This window comes from Heloderma suspectum, chromosome 5, assembly GCF_057233095.1.
Source record: "Heloderma suspectum isolate Gila_16-S chromosome 5, 16-S_ref, whole genome shotgun sequence".
Classification (NCBI taxonomy): domain Eukaryota; kingdom Metazoa; phylum Chordata; class Lepidosauria; order Squamata; family Helodermatidae; genus Heloderma; species Heloderma suspectum.
Window position 1 is genome coordinate 25,094,675 of NC_139462.1, and position 25,329 is coordinate 25,120,003.

General features: G+C 44.8%; 1 protein-coding gene across 2 annotated transcripts in view; it reads left to right on the plus strand.

Moving 5' to 3' along the window:
• The window catches only part of MMRN1 (multimerin 1), a 95,594-nt gene that overhangs the window by 8,709 nt on the left and 61,556 nt on the right, over positions 1–25,329 (plus strand). For both annotated transcript variants that reach the window (XM_084855627.1, XM_084855628.1), the window contains exons 2-3: positions 15,493–15,612; positions 23,428–23,534. In XM_084855627.1, the coding sequence (XP_084711753.1) occupies positions 15,493–15,612; positions 23,428–23,534 (227 nt within the window). The remainder of the gene's footprint in view (positions 1–15,492; positions 15,613–23,427; positions 23,535–25,329) is intronic.

Genomic DNA, 25,329 nt, shown 5'->3' on the forward strand with positions numbered 1-25,329 from the left:
TCTGTCTTTTTTGACTGTATGACCCATTGTGTGACATTGTTTCCTCAATCTGAATGTATAAAAGTTCAACTACCACATCCCTGTATTAATTTTTGGAGCTAGGATCTCCAATGCGACGCCTGTGGGCACCAATATGCCAGCAGACCCCTCTCTTGGTGCCTGCCAGCTGTCTTCTCTCTCCTGCTTTTTATTTTATTTCTTAAGATTTTTTAAAAATTAAAAATATTTTTAACTGGGAAGCTGGCAACCATGAAGCAAAGTGCTGCCTTCCAGCGCCATCATTATTTGGCTTCAAAAGAATGATTGCGTGTTTTGGAGCTCAGACACCACCTCTGCCTTGTAGTTAGGTTCCTGGGCAAGGTACTTTTCTTTTAGTCTCATCGACGGTTTGCCTTCTGGGAAATGAGGGTTTTGTGGCCAGCCATGCCCACCATGGTAGCCATTTGTTAATGGACAAGCCCCTCATGACAGCCATTTTGAGACTGCCCACAACCCCAAAAAACTCCAAATGTGCCCACCAACCCAAAAGGTTTGGGGACCCCTGGCCACGTGTGGAGTCCTGACTCCTATGTGTGGGACTAGCTCTCCAGAACAACATCCTTGGGGGTATTTCTTCAGTTAAGGTTTGTGTGGGGATGCCTTCCTCTTCCTTTTCTTTCACCCTGCTTCCATCACCTCTGGATGAGAAAGAGAGTGACTGGAGAACTGTGACGGCTGAGTTTTTAGCGGCAGATTCTCATTGCTGGGCCAAGCCACAAGAGTAGGGCAATAGACAGCAACTGGGTCTCAAATCAATGCTGCTTTAGTTTCAGTACTACAGCTAGTTTTATTCCTGGTTAACAGTAATACTTGGCATTTATACAATGCATTTCCAGAGTTCCAAATGCCTCATGTACAATATCACAGAAATCCTTACAACAGCCCTGTAATGTAGCCTAGTACTCTCATGCCCATATTGCAGATAGGAAGACCAAGGCACCAGTGGAACAGCAGTGGTTTAAACCTATCTGAAACAACTGTATAAACAGTACAATAGTGAATGATTTTACTGCTAAATTCAATGTAGCAGTAAACTACTACCAGTGGAGGCTGGTGGCTCCAATATCGGTGGGGCTGTAAAACCATTCTGGGTTTCAGCTTTTAGTTAGAAACAGAACTCTAAAGGAGCTATCCAAAGGTGCTGAACCCCATCCCCAAAATAGGTTTAGTACATCAGATAGCTCCTTTAGAGTTCTGGCTGGTTCTGACTGAAACCCAGAATGGATTGAGAACCCCACTGAAATCAGAGCCACCAGCTGCCACTGACTACAGTTTATTTATTTATTTATTTTACAATATTTGTATACCACTCAATATCTAAAACAGATTTCGGAGCAGTGAACACAAAAGATAGAACAGTAAAAGATTAAAACACCGTATCAAAATCATGCTTTAAAAAACCACAGAATGCCAATAAAAACCATGGCTGGTCAATTAAGGAATGCCTCCTGGAACAGTGGTGTTTTCAGGAGGTGCCAGAAACAATGCAGTGTTGGTGCCTGCCTGTCCTCCAGGGGCAGAGAGTTCCAAAGAAAGGGGGCCACCACACTGAAGGCTCTTCTCCTTGTGGACTCCAATCAGGCCATAGCCCATAGGTCCATGTGGAACCACCAGGAGCAAGCCCTCCAGTGACCTCAGTGATGGGGCAGGTTGGTAAGGGAGGAAGTGCTCTCTCAGGTATCGTGGTCTCAAGTTGTTTAGGGCTTTGTACACTAGTACTAAAACCTTAAACCTGGCCTGGTAGTGAATAGGCAGCCAGTGCAGCTTCATCAGCAAAGGAGTTACATGCTGAAAAGGGGCAGCTCCCTACCACAGCTGAGCTGCTGCGTTCTGCACTAGCTCCAGCTTCTGGAGCAGCCTTAAGGGCAGCCCCACATGGAGAGCATTGCTGTAATCCAGTTTTGAGGTTACTAGCCCCTGTACCACTGTGGCCTACTGTTTGTAGAGATAAGTGGGGGCCCATGTTTAAAGGTGCCAATTTAAACTGATTCAGCAACTTGTCCTAAGCTGAAATAGACCTGCATTTTTCCACCCTGTTTTCAGGCTGTGAAGCTGGGGGAAAATTAGAAGGGGTACAATCAGCAGTGAAGCATAAGGTGAACATCCTGGCAGCAATTGCTCTACTGGCTGCTGCTTGGACCCCCCCTTTTTTTTTTTACCCAGAACACATGAACACACACCAGCATGCATCCCAAGTGACAGCAGGAAGCATTACCCTCACTCTGAGTTGGCTTCAGATGTCAGTCAGATGATACTGCCTTGATGCCAAATAAGGGGCAGAGTGGTGCTTCCTGCCCTCACTCTGGCATTGTGAAGATGGGAGTGGGATGAGAGGGAAGTATCTTGGATAAAAGAAATAGCATCTGTAGTGGGGAGGGGTAACAACCCCCCTTTTTCTCTTTAGCTCAGCCCCATACCTACTGGGGAAGGTGACTCTGAGACACTCTTGAGTTTGCCAACTGACTCCACTCAACAGAAAACTGTATCTGCGGCAGCCACTACACAGCGGAGCTCATTGGTTACCAGTTGTTTTTCGGGCCAAATTCAAGGTGTTGGTTTTGACCTTTAAAACCCTATATGGTTCCGGCCCAGCCTATCTTAAGGAGCGCCTCCAGCAACACCAGACAGGCCGCTTAACAAGATCAGCCTCGGATGGCCTTCTCTTTGTCCCATCAGCCAGGACAGCTAGACTGGTGGGGACGAGGGAGAGGGCCTTCTCTGTGGTGGCCCCCACTCTGTGGAACTCCCTCCCTAGGGAACGCCGTCATGCCCCCTCTTTAATGAGCTTCCGTCGTGCATTAAAAACGTGGTTGTTCAGGCAGGCATTTGGGGTGGGCTAGGGTATTTTAAAAAAATTTTTTATGGTAAAATTTTATTGTTTTAAATTGTTTTATGGTGGGTTGTACATCGCCCAGAGTGGCTGGGTGACCAGTCAGATGGGCGATTAATAAATTTAATAAATTAATTAATTAATTAATTAATTAACGAGTAGCCACAGCTGCCAGCAAGATCCAAGAGGGAGGGAATCACCTGTAGAGGCTCGTGGCTCCAATTTCAGTGGTGCTGTGAATCCATTCTGGGTTTCAGTCAGAAGCATCCAGATGTCTAAAGGAGCTATCTAAGGTGCTGAAGGGTTCAGAACCCCACCGAAATCAGAGCCACCAGCCTCCACTGGGAACTGCCCATTACTATCTCCAGGAGAGATCAAAAGGCCTTGTATTGGCTAGGGTGGCCATGTCTCCTCTTTTACAGAGGAGATTCCTCTGTTTGAAGGGATGCCAGAGGACCGTCCTCTGTTCTGAAGGCATCCTCTGTTTGAAGGGCTGTCCAGTCCAAGTCCAGTTTAAAGATCAAGAACCATCAGAAGGAAGAGCTGGGCTTTGAAGGTGCCCATCAACAGCACCTGGACAGCAGACTGAGCAAATGTACGTCTATACATATAAATTACCATATGCATTATAAGCAAATTAGCATCCTCTTTGGTCCTCTTCTTTGTTGATGTGTTTCGTCCTCTTTGGCGATTCACAAGTGGCCACCCTAATTCTAGCTCCATTTTCGAGCTATGCTACCTGGCCCCTTGGAATGGCTTCTGAACAGCAAGAAACACTTTAAATAGGAAAACAAGTGGAGAAAAGCCCTCATATTAACTGTGAATGCATTAAGGAACCAGCCCCAGCCAAACATTCTCCCTGCTCCCAAACTGAGCATCCGCCCCCTCCCAATCTTTGAAAGGGTTTCCCCCATTCCCTGAAATCCCTGAATGTTCAGCTGGACTAAACGTTCATATCAGCCCTAATTCTAAGGCCCTTTTGGGGTGAAGTCTTGGAAATTATTAATTTAGGCTGCAATCCTATGCCCAGTTAGCTGGGAGTAACCTCCCTTAAATGCCATGAAACTTACTTCTGAGTAAACAGGTATGGGATTGCACTGTTAGTCTTGGACATCTCACTACATTCGCAAGAAATGCATGCTTTGTTGAATCAATGACATCCCCACCATTTGGAATTTATCTCCAGGACATGAACTATGGTCATGCATGCGTTGGGGTCAACGAAACTCATGGAGCTTGAATGCTTGAAGGAGAAGTCATAATCTTTCATCCAGTAATGGATTAATGATTTGTACTGCCTGTCCGTCTTTGAACTGGCAATATATTGATGTGAGCACAAAGAAGATCAATTCAGAAATAATTGTTCAGCTTTTCTTAAGACATATGTATTGTAGTCGACAATCCAGCATATTTGTCTTTCCAATCTATAAGGTCAAAACATCTTAAGTCATCTCCACCATACCCCCTTCTCAATTTTAATTCTCCCTTTTTAGTTTTTGTTTGAACATTACTTTATTTGTGTTGTTCAAAAATAGTAATAATAAACTAATCCCTTTAAAAAGTTATAATTTGTCTCCTGAAGTTCTAGATGACCTCAGACTTTCTTTCTTTCTTTCTTTCTTTCTTTCTTTCTTTCTTTCTTTCTTTCTTTCTTTCTTTATTATTATTTATTTATTAGATTTTAAACCTGCCATTCAGGGTGCATTGACCTCATAAGGTGGCTTACACTATTACATAAACATGAACACAGAAATTACAATTAAACACAGACAACACACACAGCAGCAGCAGCAGCTAAGGATTTTAAAGCACCAAATGCAGACTGGAATAAATGTGTCTTAAGGGTATTTTTAGAAGCAAGCAGTGATAAAGCCATACATATCTCCGTAGGGAGGGAGTTCCAAAGGTTTGGGGCCACCACTGAGAAAGCCCTGTCTTTAGTACCCACCAGGCTAATGGCTCTTGCTAGTGGGCCAGAGAACACGGCTTCTGACACTGATCTTAATGCTTGGGCAGGTTCATACAGGTGTAGGTGGCCCTTCAAATAACATAACCCAAAACTATTTAGAGCTTTAAAGCTGCATCTTGAATTGAGCCCGGAAACTAATAGGCAACCCAATGTAAATGATACCGAATAGGAGTAATATGGTCTGAATGCCTAGATGACACAAACATTCTGACACATTCTGTACCAGTTGAAGTTTCCAAATCATCTTCAATGGCAGCCCTACATAGAGTGCATTACTGCAATCTATCCTGGATGAAACCATGGCATATGCCACTGTGGCTAGATCAGTGCTGCTTTTATGTTTTGCTCTATGGAGCTGTGAGGTACTGGGATTGTCATCTGCAGAACATTTGGCACTGCTAGCTCTGGGCATAGTTAACTTCACATTGTGACCTGGTTTGAATGATCAAAACAGACCACTGTGGGTTGTTCAAGCCACAGTGGGCTGTGGCATGTGCTGGTGCATACCAGGTGGGATTTGCATATTCAGCACCTGCTGTGGCTTATTGTGTTGTACGAACCTAGGGACTATGGGTTATGTGAGGGTGAAACAACCCTCATATAACCCAACAACAGACCATGGGTTATGTGAGGGTTGTTTAACTGTCACATAACCCATGGTCCCTGGGTTCACACAACATACGACAAGCCACGGCAGGGGTTGAATATTCAAAATGGCTGCCCACATACATGGGCATGTGCCACAGCCCACTGTGGCTTAAACTGATAATGTGAACCAGCTCTGTGAAAATGTCTCCCTTATGATATAGCGGACATTCTTAAACTTTGGCCCAGAAAATACCAAAGATCCCAGGACCACTTTCAGGTTGTGCCACAGCTTAAATAACACAGTAAAGTGTTGAGGAACCAAAGCTTTATTCCACCACATTCAGAAGATGTAGCCCACTTTTTGATTTAAAATTTAAAACTAAAAAGTGGTGGGTTGATTCTTCAGGAATGCTTGTGGCAAGTGGAGAAACTTCAAAGAAACCCACACATAGTTCTTCTCCATGGATGCCTGCAGCTTTGGTTGAATTGCTGAAGAAAACATTCCAGCATATGAGAGTTTTAATTCAACAATTTTTTAAATGACCACTCACGCATAACTGCCCTGAGTTATAAAAATGTGGCAGTCCTCTCAGGACAAGCAAAACAAAATAATAATCCTCAGTACCACACAATTCAAGAACCACAGTGGTAAAGTGTCCTAGATTAATTTACTTCTGGAGCTGTTCATGTCAGCAAATAAATTGGTCAGTGGACTGATTTAGGACTGAGTTTTGGGTCAGTGGGCTACTCCCCACTACCCAACAATCCCCCCTTTCCTCTTGATTTTTCCTCAGAAGACTACATCTGTCAAACTCAGTGGAGGCTGGTGGCTCTGACATCAGTGGGGCTGTGAATCCGCTCTGGGTTTCAGTCAGAACCAGTCAGAACTCTAAAGGAGCTACCCAAGTGCTGAAACCAACCCCCCAAATAGGTTCAACACCTTGGATAGCTCCTTTAGAGATCTGACTGGTTCTGATTGAAACCCAGAGTGGATTTACAGCCCCACTGATATCTGAGCCACCAGCTTCCACTGGTCACACTCAGACATCCCTAGAATACCTCAGCCCTATTCAGGCATTCTGATTCTGTGTAGAGTAAACATGCCCCACCCCCTCCACCAATGCTTTTGTCACTTTGAATGCATGGAGGGCGACTTTCTGAAGAAGGGAGCCTCCTGTATCTGTGGAGGCTCTCCACGCAATTCAAAACTCTGCTTTTGCAGCACGGGGCTTATTTAGGGGAAGGGAACTGCAGGATTTTTGTGGGTTTCTTCTAGGTGCCTAGCTGGTTGCTTAGCACCCATGCTCATGATCCTGCTCCCACCCCCTGCGCTTCCTTCCTCTTTTTAGAATCAACAGTCCTTCAACTAGCTATAACATGTAACTGTAACACCAGAGTTACCCCCAGAAGATAGGCAGCAGGTGAGCCAGGCAGTTTCTTCAGCTGGCAGCGTTCCTCAGAGCAGATTTGGCCTAGGTACTGCTAGGCCTTTTGCAGAAAATATGAGGAGAGCAGCATAAAATCAGCAGCAGTGATAGAACGGCATTAATTTAAAGGCATAGGAAAATCAAAAGGCCTTTGACTGATGCTATAGTAAGCTCCAGGCAAGCCTTCCTGGAGAGAACATTCCACATTTCTCTCTGGAGAACAATCCACTATTGAAAAGGCCCTTGCCCCATTAGAACATAAGAACATAAGAAGAGCCATGCTAGATCAGAATAAGGGTCCATCTAGTCCAGCATTCTGTTCACACAGTGGCCAACCAGCTGTCGACCAGGAACCCACAGGCAGGACACAAGTGCAACAGCACCCTCCCGCCCATGTTCCCCAGCAACTGGTACTGCCTCTGGTACTGGAGGTAGCACATAGGCATCAAGACTAGCAGCCACTGAAAGCCTTTTCCTCCTGGAATTTGTCCACCACCCTTTTAAAGCCTTCCAAATTGGTGGCCATCACTACATCCTGTGGTAGCGAATTCCATAGTTTAATGATACGCTATGTGATGAAGTCCTTTCTTTTATCTGTCCCGATTTTCCCACCAATCAGCTTCATACAATGACCCTGGATTCTAGTATTTTGAGAGAGGGAGAAAAACCAGCTGCTGCACCTCAGATAGCATAGGTATCCAGAGAAGGGCCTCTTTTAAAGATCTTAGCATCAGTGGTGTAGTGGTAAATTTTGAAGTGTGGGCGTTCATCACGATGGTCCCCCAAGGAGAGGCCAAAAATGCAGGCAGCTGTGCTGATTCATACCAACAAAGCAGTTCTAGCAGTTTTCATCTCCACGAGGAGCAGGTCTTATGTAAAGCGAATGGGTCTTAATTGCCCGTACAAGACCAGGCCACCCCCAAATACTTTGCATTACAATAGCGAACAATATGTTGTTGTTGGGGAATTCTTTCCAACCCCCACGTTGCTATGGTGAGGACTGCAGCTAGCCACAGAGAGAACAGGGAATTCTGACTGGTGGGGGGAATGGCAGATGGCGTCCCTGCTCATAACAAAAGTGCCAGCACTGTGTTTCTGCAAGCCCTGGTTCCACGGTGCCACTACTGTTGAATTGTTATAAAACAATACATAATTCTAAAAGTGGCATTTAGACAAGTTGATGGTTGGGAAAAGCCAGGGTAAGCCAGTAAGTTTTCAATAATCGTTGAAAGCACACGATCGTCAGAGCCTAATGTGTCATAGGTCATTCTAGAGGGAGGGGGCCACTACAGAGAAGGCCCATTGCTGTGTTGCTGCCAGCTGGGACTCTGCAGGAAGTGGTATGGACAGCAAGGCCTCCGCTGAGGATCATAGTGGCCTAATGTGTCTATAGAGGGGGAGACCATCTTTCAGCTACATGCTGGATGATGCATTTGAAAGGGTCTATGGAAGACACTGACGAGGACACTCCAAATGTACTGCTGCTGGAAAAGCTCTTTTCCAAAAAAAGAGCTTTTCTCAAAGCTTCCTACTGCATGTAGTAGGAGTGACAGGCGTTTCCTAAGGAAGCAGTACTGGTGGCACCCAGAGAGGTGTGTGGTGCTCTTGAGCTGTGGGGCTACACAGCAAGAGGCTTTTATATGTAACCATTTCTGTGCAGCACACTTTTGGGAGGAGAAGCTTTACCTCTGTGTGAAGTAGGGCTGAGAGAGGGCCAGCCTGGGACATTTTGCTGCCTAAGGCAAAGGACAAGATGGCGGCCCCTTCCCATTCCATATCCAGAAGCTGACTGGACTAGCAGTTGATCAGATGGCACCCTCCATCACATCTGAGGCAGCAGGCTAGTTTAGGGAGTTCAGGACTAGCCACTTGGCAAGCACTGCTCTGCCCTCCAGCAGAGGGGAGCACCTGAGGAGCTCAGGATTAGTCTGGGGGACTGTTGCTGCTGCCCCTAGCCTTTGCTGCCTGAGGCAATTGCCTCACTTTGCCTTATGGTAGGGTTGGCCCAAGGTATCACACTGAAAAATCTGAGAGTGAAGAGTGGATTAATACAATGCCTCATGAAAAAATCCATTGGCAAACATATGTTACATTTGCTTCCCCTGTGGCTGCCTGCAAATATTGCAGCTGTGATGACCCATCTCTTTGCTGCTCCTTCAAGTCATTTTGTCTTTTCTGGTGGCTTGGAATGATGGGATTTATGGTCCAGCACATTTGGAAAGCACCAGGGTGGAGAATGCTGTTCCAACCTATCATAAATCATAAAGCGAGATGATGTCATGCAGCAATGTGGCCAATTAGAGCTGGTTATGTACCATCATCCATGAGGGCAGGAGTTGTCCTCATGGGAAGGCCATGAATCCTACCCACATGTTGTCTAGGCAACCAGGCAACTATCTCCCCACACTGTGCTGTGAGCACAGATCATTCAGACACATGGCATTAGGATCTCAGGGCTGCACACCAGCTCACATATTGGCTTCTGGGAGTCTTTTGTCTATATATAACACAACTATGGACTTCCTAGATTTTCATCCCCCCTGCACATAAATGAGTATTTTGTTTTGCAGCTGCGGCTTAATGATCTTTATCATCTTTATTATTAATGTCATTAAGGTTTTGGATACACAAAATACATACTTGAGAAGGGCTGGGTTTCCAGCGTTTCTGGGTTGAACTAGACTTTGGGAAGAGATCTGGGTCTAGGAACCTGGGTGCAGTGTAGGCTGCTGGCTCCAAACCAGTGGGGCTACGCATCTGCTCTGGGTTTCAGCCAGAACCAGACGTAACTCTGAAGGAGCTATCCAAGGTGCCAAACCCTGTCCCTAAAATGGTTTTAGCACCTTGGGTGCTTTTAGAGTTTTGGCTGGTGCTGACTGAAACCCAGAGCGGATTTACAGCCCCACCGACATCGGAGTCATCAGCCTCCACTGGCTGGATCACTATCAAACAGCTGCAAAGCACCGCTACTCTTTGTACCCGATATGTGATGGGTGGGTGGAGAGTGCGTAACCTTAGCTTTTCCTGGGCAACCTCCTCCCCCACCCATTTCCCCCCTGAAACATGTATTTTAAATATTTTGGTACTACCCAGTTTCGTCCTAGTGGTGGATGAAGCAGTGGAGACTGGTGGTTCCAATGTCAGTGAAGCAGTGAATCTGCTCTGGGTTTCAGTCAGAACAAAGGCACCATAGCTCAGTGTGACAGAGCACATGCTTGGCATGCAGAAGGCCCCAGGTTCGATCCCCGGCTTCCCTAGGTAGGGCTAGGAGAGAATCCTGCCTGAAACCCTCGAGAGCCACTGCCAGTCAGTGTCGACAATACTAAATGGGCCAAAGGCCTGACTCAGTATAACGCAGCTTCTTATGTTCCTAACCAGTCAGAACTCTAAAGGAGCTATCCAAAGTGCTGAACCTATTTGGGGGATTGGGTTCAGGGCCTCAGATAGATCCTTTAGAATTCTGACTGGTTCTGATTGAAACCTAGAGTGGATTCATCGCCCCACTGACATCGGAGCCACCAACCTCCACTGCTTCATCCAAATAAGTTCCAGAGCAATTTACATGTTTTAAATATCATGACGATTTAAAAAAACAGCACATACATAAGTAAACACCTGGCAGGTAAAATGGAACCATTGGCAAGTCTTTAAGATGCCTAAAATTTAAGAATCTAAAATAATTTTTTTAAATGGCCTGGTGTTTGAAAGACAACAGTGTTGGCACTGGGCAAGCTTCTCTAGGGAGCACATCCCATAAATGGTGTGGGGTGGAGGCAGAGCTAAGCAACCCTTCCACGGCTTATCCATTGAAATCCATGCCTTCCTCCCATCTCTTTGCTGCTGTTCAGACTGCTAGTTCAGCCACCTCATTCCACTAATAATCTATCCACTTATGACTGTATGTAACAGACCATTAGATTTGTTGTGCAGTTGCAATGATTACCAGACCTGAGAGTTTGCAAATTTGCCTTTGTTCACACAAGATATGGTTCTGAACTTGCACCCGTGCAGGAAATCTGCTGGTTTTCTATTTTGAGCCCTTCTAAACATCACTCATTGTTCTCCAACTACTAACTGCATGCCAGGGCTGTGGGGATGGGCTACTCAAAAGGAGGGATAGCACTGCAGAAAGACACTACTACCCTAAAACTTAACTCTTTGCAAGAGAATCAAAAGAATGAATGAGAACACTTGTGTGTTGGGAAAGATTGCCATCTTCTGGTTGCGTTTGGTAACATATGAAGCATAAACCATCTCTGGCAAGCAAGCAAGTAGACTTGCCACCTTGCTTGGTTTACTGCCCCTTCTCCCTTGCCTTTGACACACAGGAATTAAGCTGGTGAAGCTTTTCCCACCATTTACTCACATGCCAAATGTTTTACTTACTAAATTTTCAGGGTGCTTTAAAAGCCATAGTGCAAATTGGCCAAAGGGCAGCTTCATCAATGTGCATTATTTTATTTATTTATTTATGATTACATTTAAATTCCGCCTTTTTCCTCTTGCAAGGAACCCAGGTGGCTTACATAGTCCTCCTCCTCCTCCTCCTCCTCCTCCTCCTCCTCCTCCTCCTCCTCCTCCTCCTCCTCCTCCTCCTCTCCTTTTAACCCTCATGACAATCCTGTGAGGTAGGTTAGGAGAAGAGTCAGTGACTGGCTCCAAGTCACCCAGTGAGCTTCTTGGTCGAGTGGGGACTAGAACCCGGATCTCCCGAGTCTCAGTCTGATGGTCTAACCATTACACCACACTGGCTCTCAACAAGTGGCTCTCCCATTAGGGAGAGGTGGGCACCTTTGGGGGCTCTGGGAGCCAATTTCAATCTCCTGCTCCCCCCGCCCCAGGCCACATCCCCAGCCCCTCCACTCCATGTTGCCAAATTTCAACAGCAGCAGCATCAAAACAATTGGTGGTTTGCCCCCGAATTTTGGAGGCAGACCACGATGGTGGCCCTCAAAGTCCCAATTTAGCTTTAAACCAGGGTTTAAAAGTTAAATTGGGCCCTTTTAGGCCATGGTCATGGTTTGCCACTGAAATTCAGTGGCAAACCACCACCAATTGCTTTGCTGCTGCTGCTGCTGCCACGTCAACCTATTCGGTGATGGAGGGGCGGTGGAGGGCGGCAGGAGCCACAAAGAAGAGAGAAGGGGCAAAGTATTCTTTTTATTCCCATGTCCCCTTCCTTTCCCCTACAATGAATTGATTGTTGAGGCAGGAAGGATTGGACTCAGGATGGCCCATTTGTCTTACACATTTTTGGAGCATTTTGTGGAGGATGGGAGAAATGCTACATTTGAGGTCTTACCATGACAGACACGACATTGCAGTGAGTTGCAGTCAGTCTTTCTTTCAACTGTTAACAAAAGCTTTGCCACTACTGTTCTTCATTGAGAATGGTCCAGTGGGGATGATGCTACACCTAGGGATGGGGAAGAAATTCCTTTGGTTCACATTTCAATGCAAACTGACCAAATTCGCATTTCCTGAACCTAAACATGAACTGAAACACTGTTGGTAAATCTCTGGAATCTAGTAAGAAACAAAGTAGATCTCCTCCTTCCTGCCTTGGCATATGATAGATTCTAGAGTAGAGTGGGACAACTAGAGTAGAAGAGCACAAGGAGTTCATTATCTAATGAGATTTTAGGTATATATGTTATACATGGCACAATCCTATGCAAGTTTAGACAGAAAAAGGCCTACAACTCCCAGCATGCTCCAGCCAGCATGCCCCATGCTGGCTGGGCCATGCTGGGAGTTGTAGGCCTTTTTTCTGTCTAAACTTGCATAGGGTTGCACCCATAGCATATATTAAGGGGGGCGGTCATAGAAAAAATATAGGCTTCTGTGCTTGGTTGGAATTTAATCTGAAGTTTGAAGGACTTCCACAAAGGCCAAACATGGAAACCATGGTGGCATAATATCTTTTAAATTAGGATTCTTTGCTTGATGCACTTGCTGAGTGTGGCATCTCCTTTTGCTTACATAATGTTGGCTGGACTTGGGCTTCAGCATTTTATTCCTCCTCTACCATTAAAAAATGACAACAATCTGCAAGTTGAAGATAATGATGCTTTCGTCCCTCACAGGTGCAGAAGAGAACTTAGCTCAGTCCAGTGCATTTGCTCTTGGCCAAAGAAAACTGGCAAATGACATTCTGCTTTCATATTAATAAATCTTCCCATGACTGGCATGGTGATAGGGAAATGAACAGAATGGGGCACCTCGCCAGGATCAGCCAGGATGATCCAGAGAAGATGCAGGGATGCATACTGAGAACGGCTGCTCCAAAACCCATCAGCGTATAGCCAATTAGAGCCTGTGCTGCCAACGGCACCATATGTACAGAAGTTGAGCCAACCCCTTAAGCCATAGATGACACTCCCTTTGGATTCCCTCACCGTAGTCAGCCCTCCTAATATTCTTTTGCTAATGATTGCTCCATTTATCCTGTTTCTGCTTTTGCAATGATACTCTTGGGTAAATAAATAATAATAATAATAAAGGTTATGGGGATTTTTTTTTCCTTCTGTGCCTTGCTGGTGCCTGAACATTATCATTATTATGAACCATCAGGGTTGGCTCCGGAGGATGATGAGGTTGAGGCATTTGCCAATGCCCCAAGACTGCTGCTGCTCCCAAGCACATTAGTGTCAGCATGTTACTGATGACGGTCTGTGTTGCCAATTGTGGCATATGTATAGAGGTCTGGCCAACACAAAGGGCCCACCAGCATCACAAGAGAGCCACCAGTCTCATGTTGCATAGGGCACACAGATCACAGGCAGCAAGAGAGACCTCTGGGGTTGCATGCCTTACCTTCTCCAGGAGTGATATAGCAGATGGAGCATCAGACTTGGACTGAGGAGGCATGGATTCCAAATCCCAACTCAGTTCTAAAGCTCCAAGGGTGATCATAGACCAATCACTATATCTCAGCCCAGGGTCCTCAACCTTTATGGGTTAGTGGGCACACTGGGAATGTTGATAGAGTGTTGTGGGCACTCTCATAAAATGGCTGCCATGGAGGGCGAGTTGTCCATTCATAAAATGGCTGCCATGATGGGCATGGCTGGTCACAAAACACTCATTTCCTAAAAGGTAAACTGGGGAGATGAAAAGAAAAGTAACTTGGCCAAGAAATTAAGTACAAAGCGGGGGGGGGGCAGGGAGGGTCTGAGCTCTAAAACACTCTTTTGAACCCAAATAAAGATAGTACTGGAGGGTGGAACATCAATTTGCAACATGCCAGCCTCCCAGTTTACAGTACACAAAAATCTTAAGAAACAAAATAAAAATCAGGAGGGGCAGGAATCTTGGTGGGCTCCCAGAAAAGTGCCCATGGTCACCATGCTGGAGACCCCAGTCTCAGCCTAATGTACCTCACAGGGTTATTTTGAGGATAAAATGGTGGTGGTGGGGAAACATGTGTGCCACTCAAATAGCCTATGGGCCTGCTGGTAGGACTCTCTGGATTTGGGTAAGGAGGTTCCTCTCCAAGGTCTCATATGTATTTATATGCAAATTTGTGTGCAGGGTTTTTTTTATCGCAAATTCACACAGAAATAGAATACAGTGGATTCCTGGGTAAACACATGAGAAAGTGACATGGGATGGAAATAGATTATTTACCCATTCCTAGTCTGATCCAGCAAGACTTTCTTATGTTCTTTGCTATACACTTTTCTCTTTTCTTTCCCTTTTACTTCCAAGGGGAAGTTGTATGTGTGTGTATTGTTTAGTTTATTTGCTCTAAATGTTGAAAGTGTATTTGAAATTCAGCTCCAGTGGTGTGATGACGATGACGATGATAATGATAATAATGTTATTATAACTGATCTTTATTTCAACTGAAGTCTTGCGTTGCTTCTTTCTCATACCACTGTAAGGCAAAAGAGACTAATATCCAATCAGGTCTATAAGTTCATCACAGGAAAAAAGATGTCAACATACCTTCATAAAGAAATATTGATTTTTTAATATATATATTCATATACCAATTAAAAAGAATAATAGTTTTGCTGTAAATCCCCTAGAGCCTATGCAGAGAGAGAGAGAGAGAGAGACAGATGGGGGTGGGGAGAAACAACATCAAAGAAATTAAACAGGAATTCATTCCTCAGTAGTTCAACTGCAACATTTTCAGAACGTGAAAACACAGCAGTATCCTTGCACCAAAGGAATAAATGCAGATTGCAGGTTTTGGATGGGCATCCAGTTGTGTACATCTAACTCCTGCCATCTGCATATACCAGCAGGGCCAGCATGTGCTGTTCCAGTCTGCACCTGGCTGTCCAGGCCCTCTCAGGTCTGCTCCTGCCCTTGACTTCTTGGTAAGAGCAAGAGGGCAAATGGCTGCATCAGGGTGGAGTTACTGGAAAATGTGTGGATCTCTCTTGATCAGGCAATCATTTCTATTTGTAGATCAGAAAATAACAACACAGTGAGGACTAGTAACTTGCCTAGGATAGTATGAGAAACCTATGGCATACTTGGGAACTAGAAACCAGTCATTTGCTCCTCTCAGCCTAGTGTTTCACCAGATTTCCATAAATCGGCTCATTTATAGTATCCATTGCAATTTTTGACCAAAAAACAAGAACAAATCTTCACTTACTTCTTTCTCCTTCCAATTTGCACAGGAACTGGTGTGCCTATGTTCACACAAGGCTCCAGCCCACCATAGTGGTTGACAGTATAGAGAGCTATGCATCAGGCCGACCCAAGCCATGCAGTTGGATTCAAGGACCCTGTGGATCAAGGTACGTGATGTGGCTTATATCACTTAGGTGCTCTTTAATGATGACCATTTAAATTAATGAGACAGTGTGGAAACTTCCCAGAATTCTTCCACTATCTTCCATTTCACGACTGGAAGGCTGAACCCATTGGGAGAGAAGAACAAGCAGACACTGTGAATTTCCATTCCAAGGATGGAGGTAAAGGAAGAGAAAGTTACATGGTGCTACTGCTGGAGGTACTGGAAGACTGGAAGGTTTCTGTGAGGTTTTAAGGAAGTGGTAGAACAAAGAAAGTTGCCTTATTCTGAGTAAGACCAATGGTCCATCTAGCCCAGTATGGTCCAGAGTTTCAGGCAGGAATCTTTCCCAGTCCTACCTGGAAATGCCAGGGATTGAACCTGGATCCTTTTCATGCAAAGCATATGCTATCACTGACTCATGACAATTATGACAACATTTCTGGCAAGTGAGCCACCAGCCTATCCAAAGTATGAGATAGTACTGCTGTAGTGAGCATTACAATAACTATGCAGAAACCCATCCCAATGGCCAGAGGTGTGGGAGCAAGCAAGGGTACTGGCAGGTTTTTGGCTATAGCTGCTGTAGGCCAAGATGTCCTCCTATTGCTATGTAATGATAACGATGTCACTGAAGTTCATAATCACTTGGTTCAGAAGTCAAATTTGTCCAGCTCATAATGCTCAGCTGCCTTACAAATCTAGCACCATTTCCTTGAGAAGTTATTCTCTGACTTGGAGTTGTTACTTTGATGGTGTCATGGGCCAGGACTGAGAACCCTCAGAGGTTGAAGCCTCCAGTGACAGTGACTCCAAGAAGATGCCAGAACCAGTCCCTGGTCCTTCTGAACAGGGTCTCACTTCCTCGGATCTCATATCCTATCCATGTGACCCCCCAGGACACCCTGACTCAGAAGGAGTGGATCTTGGACTCTTCTATTAGTCAGGGAGACCCTGAGGAGCAGTCCCCAAACGGTTTCTCTCTCCTCCAACCTTCAATCCCCAGGAGAAGCCAACACCTACAGAAAAAGGCCACAGTCCTCTTAACAGCCAGATACAGTACCTGAGGGGGTGTTTTCAGAAAGATTCTTTTGGCCTGACTATCAATTCTGTGAGTTGTTCCTCGTCAGTGTTGGGGTGATGTGCTGGTACTCTAGCTGCAGAGCTGTTCTCTATGGTCCTGAAATCAATTCCAAGTCCTGGGCTTGGAGTATCACCTGCAAGTGCTGGCTGTGGTATTAAAATTGTTCCTGATCCAGTTGCTCCTCCTCCCTGAGCTGTTGTCCAGAGCAGATGATGGAATCCCAGAAGGAGCAGGAAAGATTTGAGGTGAAGCAGGCATTGCCAACAAGTACATGAACACATTTTGATAACAGATAACATGACAATATCTGTTACAGCCGGTTGGTCCATCCACAAGTCTTCCTCACTGTGGGAGCTCTTCCGGATGGTTTTCTTGCCCCTCATAGCTGCAATGATGACTACAAAGGCCTAATGCAATTCCTCTAATATGTATCCCCCTTGGCTAAGCCAGATGATTGATTACTTACTCAGATTTATTCACCCTCCCTCCCCCAGCAACTGCTCAAACCGGGTGTAAAACAAAACAAAGATTTCACCATTCTCTTGAAAAATTCTAGGTGGGTAGTATGTACTGACAGTTTTCTTCATTTAACTGCCTGTTCTTGGCACCAAATGCATTCTGTGTATCAGGCAACCGAAGACTGGTCTGTATGTAACACTCCCTCTTGCATGAGTAGGCTGCTTAAGAACAAAAAGTTCCAAAGCATGGCCTATGATTCTGCATGTCTAGCCTACGGTATGGCTGGCTAACAAATAAAAAAGAGATTCTGCCTACATGCATAGCGAATGAGTTTTCTTCCCCACTGAATTTCATCGATTCCTTTTAATTTACGTCCTGCACACTAATCAAAACAGGCAAGCTTTTGCTGAGATTTCTCTCAGAAAGCTTGTAAACTTTGAACTGAGTCTAGACAGAACAGAAGTGAATTCACCCATCACTATCCAGAAGTGCTGCAACTCATAGAATCATAGAATAGTGGGGTTGGAAGGGGCCTACAAGGCCATCGAGTCCAACCCCCTGCTCAATGCAGGAATCCAAGTCAGAGCATCCCTGGCAGATGCTCTCCAGCCTCATCTTGAACACCTCCAGTGTGGGAGAGCCCACCGCCTCCGTAGGTAACTGGTTCCATTGTCATATTGCTCTAACAGTCAGGAAGTTTTTCCTGATGTTCAGCTGAAATCTGGCTTCCTGTAACTTGAGCCCATTATTCCGTGTCCTGCATTCTGGGATGATCGAGAAGACATCCTGACCTTCCTCTCTGTGACAGCTTTCTCCTGCTTCCGGTGCTACTTGTGGTACTCTAGCTGCTGATCAGTCACTCATGTTTAGGGACGCTTGAAAAATCTGATCTTTGCAAATTCTGATGTGAATTGACTGTGGATTCTGGACTAATGTGAGGATTGCAGTTTATCCATCTACTGCATTTTGTACTTCCTGGCTTTTGTTCTTAGCATGCGCGTGTATATATATATTATTTTTCTAAAATGTATTTAGAATGTGCATTTTGAGAGAAAACACATTTAAGAATGCATTCGTAAACACACATTTAAATAGAACTTTTCAGATTAAAAAAAATATCTCAGATTAACACAGGAATGGGACAGATGCAAAAGTAACACAGACTGATTCACTCATTCCTACCCATGGGCAACCTGGAACCCCATTGGACTACACTCCCCATCACCCACAGCCAGGCTTGGATTATGGATGTTGTAGTCTGATACATCTGGAGAGCACCAGGTTGGGGAAACCTGTTGGATCATTAAGATTTCAAAGGCGAGGAGCATCAGGTGAGGATTTTCTTTCTTCTATTTGGAGCTGGGGAGAGAAAAACTGGTTGTTTATCTCTGCCTCCAGCCCACTCAAATAATGGAAGCCCTGGCATCAGGTGAGAAGTGCCCATGTTTTGTGGGATGAGCACGGTCACTTGCTCTCTAATCCTATAGAAGTGTCAGGACCTTCCAAACTTGTTCATTCGTCTTACCTTTTTCCACTAGGTGGCAGGTTTGCATACCTGTAAGACCTGAGAGAGATGAGACGTATAGGAGCAATTTAAAATCTAGTCCATCTCCTCTCATAAAGCTCAATCCCTTTTCAATTTTCAAGTCTCTCTTGCTCGGTCTGAGAGATCCTCCAAGCAAGATTAAGAAGCAGCAGCAAATAATTCCACAGCTATTTGGTTTTTGAAAGGTGCATGGATTTGTTTCCCACCACCTTTTCTTCTTTCAGTCAAGTCAGGCTGCGGTGTGAGTTTTAGCTCAGATTTTAACTTAAGGAGCTCAGTTCAATAAATCTGCAATCCATGGTGATCCCAACAGTTCATTTATTCTTACAGAACTGAATATATGTAAACGGATTTTAAATGATAATAAAGGAAAAGCTCTAAAATACTGAGCTGGTAAATGACTTTAACAATGTCATTTCACACTTCACATATTTTTGCTTACTCAATAGCAGATGGCAGCCAGGGGGTTCTGAACATGAATATTAGCATCAAAATAAATGCTGGATGCATGATGTTATTTCTTGCACCAAGATTATCTCAATGTAGGAAAAATGTAGTCTGTGAAGGATCTATTTAAGGGCCTTGTCACGGCCTCCTCTTGGATTTCCTTGCTTTGGGGTCGGGGTTCAAATCCTTAAAAATATGGATGCCTTACAGACAGTAGTCCTATGCCCCGTGGAGGAGTCAGAACCAGTTCCTGGACCTTCAGAATTGTGGCCTTCCTGCACTCTGTCCTCTCGATCCCCCAGAGGTGCTGCTGCCCTCTGACTCTGGAGAGTGGACCTCAGGCTCCTCTAATGAGCAGGGAAGCTTCGGGGAGCCTTTCCAAACTAATGTCTTGCTCCCCAGACTCTCACCACTCAGAAAAAGCCAGTGACTGCAGGAAAGGACACTGGCCCTTTTAAAATAAAGCCAGATTCATGACTTGAGGAGGAGGAGCTTTCAGAAGGACTCGCCTGGCCTGGCTATAAAACCCTGCCAGTTGCTCTAAGCCAGTGCTGGGGTAACTTGTCACCACCATAGTTGCAGGACATTCAGTGCATGACCTTTGGGCCAGACATACGTGTGCTGTTATAGGTTGACTCTAATATTCACAGCCATCTTGAGCAGACTTGGTTGATAGGAAATAAGCTACAAGTATGAACAAATACTAGACAGCAGCTTGGTTGTGGAAATCTCCACATTAATTAGATGTCACTCTAGCAACTTGGAGACTCACTTCAGCAGAAGCTTTGAGTGGACATGCATATTTTGGAACCACATTTCATGCTCTTAATGACACACATTTGCATGGCTGCTTATTCATAGTCATGCTGAAACTGAAGGCATAATTTTAGCCACTTAAAAATGAATATTTACCTAGTTTGACCTTCACCCATTGCACTCCCATACACACACACCCTGCCCATGTAGGGAATGAGAATTCAAACAGACACCTCAATTGTAAGGACTCCAAATAAGATGAGTCCTTATGTAATTTTCTTTTTAATTTAAATTAGTGTTCCCTCCTTCCTTTTTTAATGAGATACTTCCATGATAAGGAATGGACATTCACCCTTCCCCATGCCTTTTGTCATGGCCTCCTCATTTCCCTTGGAAGCACCTCCATTCTTCTGCCTGTATGTCATAAATGACATAATTGCATTGGCAACTGGGGCAAAGCAGAATTCTGGATTCAAGTCATAATCAAAGATACATTTGCTGTGCATGGCCTATGGAATGGACCAAGGCTGGCTTCAGGGGCCCTGGGGAAAGTGCCTGCTGGTGGGCCTCCTCTGCTGGTGCAGGAGTAGCTCCGTGGGCAACCATTTTAATTTCCCACAATGTTCCCGAGAGACACTGCTTCAGGGGCATGACAGGAAATTAAAATGGAAGATAGTTCTAGTTGCCAGGCGCTGCCTGGAGTGCCTAGCTGGGGGAAAAAAAATCTTTTCAAAGGGGTCTTGGGTAGGCCTCAGCAGTGACCCCTGCCAGGGTGCTGGGTCCCTGACAGCTGCCCAAGAATGCCAGTTGCTGACACAGTTCCTGAGAAGGCCACTTAAAGGTGTCACAGGAGGAGCAACCCATGTTTCTGTCTAAATGCTCAATGACACTGAAAAGAAAACACACAAAAAGAGGCTTGTGGCAATTTCAAGACAAAACCCTCTATTGTGACAGTAATGTTTGTACTAAATTTCCATTCTTGTGGGCTGGGTTCATGTTCTGGCTGGTACATGGCTGTGTCTGCCCTTTTTTTTTTCTTTTTTAGAGAAGGAACTGTAGCTTATTGGTAGAATGCATGCATTGTAAGAAGGAGCTCCCAAATTCATTCTGGCACCATGAGCTCCCTAGAGAGGTTTGCCTGGTGCCTACGTCGTACTCCTTCTAGCACCAAGTGAAGACCTTTTTATTCTCCCAGTATTTTAGCATTTTAGCTTCCCAGTCTTTTAGCTTTGGTGCTTTCAATCTGCATTTTAAATCTCTGCATTGCTGCTAGGTTTTATTCTGGTCATACTGTTATATTGTGGTTTTAAGCTTTCATATTTTATATTGTTTTATGCTGCGCTTTGTGGTTTTAATTTTTGTGAACCGCCCAGAGAGCTTTGGCTATTCGGCGGTATAGAAATGAAATGAATAAAATAAATATAAATAACTGATATTTCTATTTAAAACAGAGGTGTTGGATGTCTTTCAGCCTGAGGGCCAAATTCAATTTCAGAGAAACTCTCTGGGGCTGCATAGTGGTGATGAGTGGAGCCGAAGGCAAAAGGGATGAGACCCCAAATACTGGCATCGTTTAGCTTAAACCTCCTACCAGTAATTATGCCTTTGGAGAGGCACTGCAACCTTTTAGAATGGGGGGAAAGCCAGGAATCACCCAATGATCAGTGCCTGGGGAAAAGAGGGTGAGGCAGCTGAAAGCTTTGTCTTACTGAGCTATGGCTGAGGGAAGTAAATAGGAGGGTGCCTGGAGAGAGGAGGGGCCACAGCTTGGTGGTAGAGCACATGCTTTGCATGCAGAAGGTCACAGGTTTGATCCCTGGCATCTCCAAGCAGGGCTGTAAAAACTCCTGCCTCAAACACTGGAGAGCTGCTGCCAGTCAGTGTCGACAATACTGGGCTAGACAGATCAATGGCCTGGCTCAGTATAAGGCAGTTTTCTATGTTCCTGTGATTCCTGCCTTGAAGCAAGAGGCTGAATCCCAGCAAGCACACAAACAGACTCCAACCCGGCTGCGGGCATGTCGCTGCCACTTACTCATCCATATCCATTCAGCAGGGCAGGGTTGTGCCTGTCTAATGCATGCCTCCGAAACCAGACTCTCCCACATTCAAAGCTGCCAAAAGTGATGGGAGCAATCCTGTGTCCCCTAGACAGCATCTGGGGGACATAGGATCTTTTGGCTTCCGGCTCCGAGCTCAGAGACAGGGCTCTGAGCTTGGAGAAAAGAAACTGTGCTTCCCGCCCCCTGCCCCTCCCCCTTGTAGGTGGCATGGAGAGACCTGCGTCGGCTGTCTCTCCATGCTTGTAAAACCAAGTGTGGAGATGGGGAGAAGGGGGCATTCCCAGGGGAGGGGAGGGGGGAGGGGAGGAGACCGGATTGGCAGTCCTACAACCTTTCCTATGGCCTCCTCATCCTCCTTCCCTCCCCCTCCCCGAAGTCTCTGCTAGAGATGCAAAACCACCCATCTAGTTTTGAACAGCTGATGTAAGTGACATAGCTTTGACTATGGGGTGGTATAGAAATATAATAAATGAAATGAAATGGTTTATTGAACTTGTTTTTAGCTGTTTAAATTGTTTTACATTTTCTTTATTAAAATTGTTTAGACTGTATTTTATTATAATGTAGAATTATAGAATGTTGTATAACGTTGTGGTTTGAATTTTTTGTGAATTGGTGTGAACTGCCCAGAGAGCTTTGGCTATTGGGCAGTATAGAAATGAAAAGAAATAAATAATGTGTGAGTGTGTGTGTGTAAAAAACATTCAAATTGTGGTTACATCTGAACAGCAGAAACCTCTTGATTAGTCTATTTGTACATTTTGTGTGTGTGGGGGAAAGTTGACTTCTGTTATTTGCAATGAAAATTCTGGATCCCAGTTTGGGTCCTAGGGACTTGAAGGACTGTCTTTTCCTTCATGACCCTGCCCAGACATTAAGGTCAGCCTCTGCTCTTCCAAGTGAGGCGGGAGGTGACAGGAATTGGAGCCTTTTCTGTTGTGGCACCCTGTTCTCCGGAATTCTCTCCCCAGGGAGATTTGCCTGGCACCATCTTTGTTTTCTTCTGAGCCACCAGCTCAAAACCTTATTATTTGTTCAGCCCTTGCAGTAGTTTGATGAAAGTTCAGTGCTTTTATACTAGCATTTTATTTCATCGCCCTGCTGTTGCTGTGTCCTGTTATTTGTTGTGAGGTATTTTTGCTTTCAGTGTTCTGTCATTTAAGTCCGTAAGCCACTCAAAGACCTTTTGAAGGAAAGCAGCTAATAAATATTTAAAATAAATGAATAGATAAGTAAATAAATATCCTCCCCCCATTAATTTCAGCTGTGCTCCTGAAGTCTTTATTTTCTCTAGCTTTGACATGAGGCTATTCTGTAAAAAGTGCTTGTGGTCTTGCACAGGATGCAATCAATAGACTTCAAAAATAATCCCTCTGTGGCCTATTACTGATGTATCGTCCCGTATCATGTCCATTCATCTGAGACAGACCCCCGCTAACACTTGCTTTCCAAATCACCTTGCAGCTCTCAGTCAAGGACTCACCAAGCTTACAGAATCAAACATATGATCGTGACATCACTGGAATGGAAGTGCTGTCCTGGATACAGTGGAGGCACATGCCAGCCCAAAGGTATGGGAAATGTTGGAAATATTTAATCCTTCCCAATGAACAATTTGATCTGGCTACCAAATGGTGGCAAGGGGGACACATTCATTGGCAGCAGTTAGAAATGGTATGCAGGATCTAATTTGTTCTCCACTAGAACCCTGAGGGCCAAAACAGACAATACTTTAAGTCTACATTTTTTAAAACATTTTTACTCAGCAGGCACAGCACCCCTACCCCAATCTGGATCAAGACCCTAGTGTGTTGGTTATGGGGGCTTTTAAGATCCAGGCCAGGCCCCTTTTGTCTACTCTAGAGTAAAAAAAAGGACGTAGCTGCTTGACACAGATTTAAAGGAATGCATTTTTTTTGGCCCTCAGGTCCACCAGCTGGAGCCAGGGGCAAAATAGTGGCTCAGGAAGGTGGACATAGCACTGAAGAACAAGTTGCCACTGGGCACATGCTCAGTCCAGGAATTTGTCTTCAGAACTACACAAATCCTTTCACAAATCCAGACCGCCCAAAGCTTTCTCAATTTCAACAGCCAAATTTAGGAGGATGAAAATTGCCTTTTGTTGTTGCTAATGTTTAATCATCATTAAATCTTTGGAAGCCTGAAATCCTTGCTGATCTACCACAAATCACCTGGAGATCTACTTGTAGATTCTGATGATCTACCTTTGGCATGCCTGCCCCTGTTCTAGATTAAGCAAGAAAATCTAGTTCCTGTTAAGTGTGATCCAAAGCCAAGGTATCTCAGCCATACTAGGAAGCAGGGCCAATGTGATGTCATGGTTTGTGCACTGGACTAGGTTTGGAGAGCCCCAGATTCAAATCCCCACTAAGCCATGAAGCTAATCATGTGACCTTGGACCAGTCTCAGTCCAACCTACCTCACAGAGTTGTTGCAAGGATAAAGTGGTGAGGGAGAGTCACCTATAGCTTCTTGAGATCTTTGGAAGAAAGTTAGGATATAAATGTCATAAAGAAAGAAAGATGATTGCCATATAATTATTCCACAGGCCAATGTTTGAGCATAGAATGAGTTAATTACAAGTAAGTGTAAAAGGATAGCAAGAGAATGGACAGGGATGGAAACAGACCAAGAAGCAAGTAAAATCTGGGGCAAAACTGTTCTCAAGCAGAAGCTGGCCGTTGGTGAAGACAAGGGATGGACTGATCTGTCAGTTTCTCTTTCTCCTGCATTTGATTTTTTTTTAAATCTCAAGTTCTTTCCATCCTAAATATGAAGAAAGTTGAACATTTTAGTAAATTCTTATCAGGCATGAACCAAAATGAAGTTCTCACCCATCTGCACCAGCCACAGTCAATCAGTACATGGAGAGGATCATGTTGTACCTGCCTGCCTCCAGGCAGTGATTATTGAGAAAGTGGCTGCAGTTTCATAGTATCGTGGTGGCTTTTTCTTTAGAGTTCCACCTAGTGTGCCTCCCTTTGGTGAATTTGAGCAATTCAAGTAAATGGAATGACTAAAAACTGAAGAAAGATGTCCTTGCAATCTGTTTTGATCTGTCCATTGATTGTGTAGTTTTGCCACAATCCAGAGGCAGGCATTGGGGGTGGGGTATATCATGTAATTTTGGCCAGTTGAGTGCATGGCCAAGAGACTTGAACAAGTAGCTTCGATGCACGGGTTGGGAGAACAGCTGGATTATCATTTTTTTTTTTGAGCTTGGACTGACATTGTTTTGGAACGAAAGGTGAAACTATCTGTTACAAGACAGTTTCTGCTGCTGCTGAAAAGGCAGGTTGGAAGGGGTGAACCATGCCTGAAATTCATTCATTTACAATATTTATA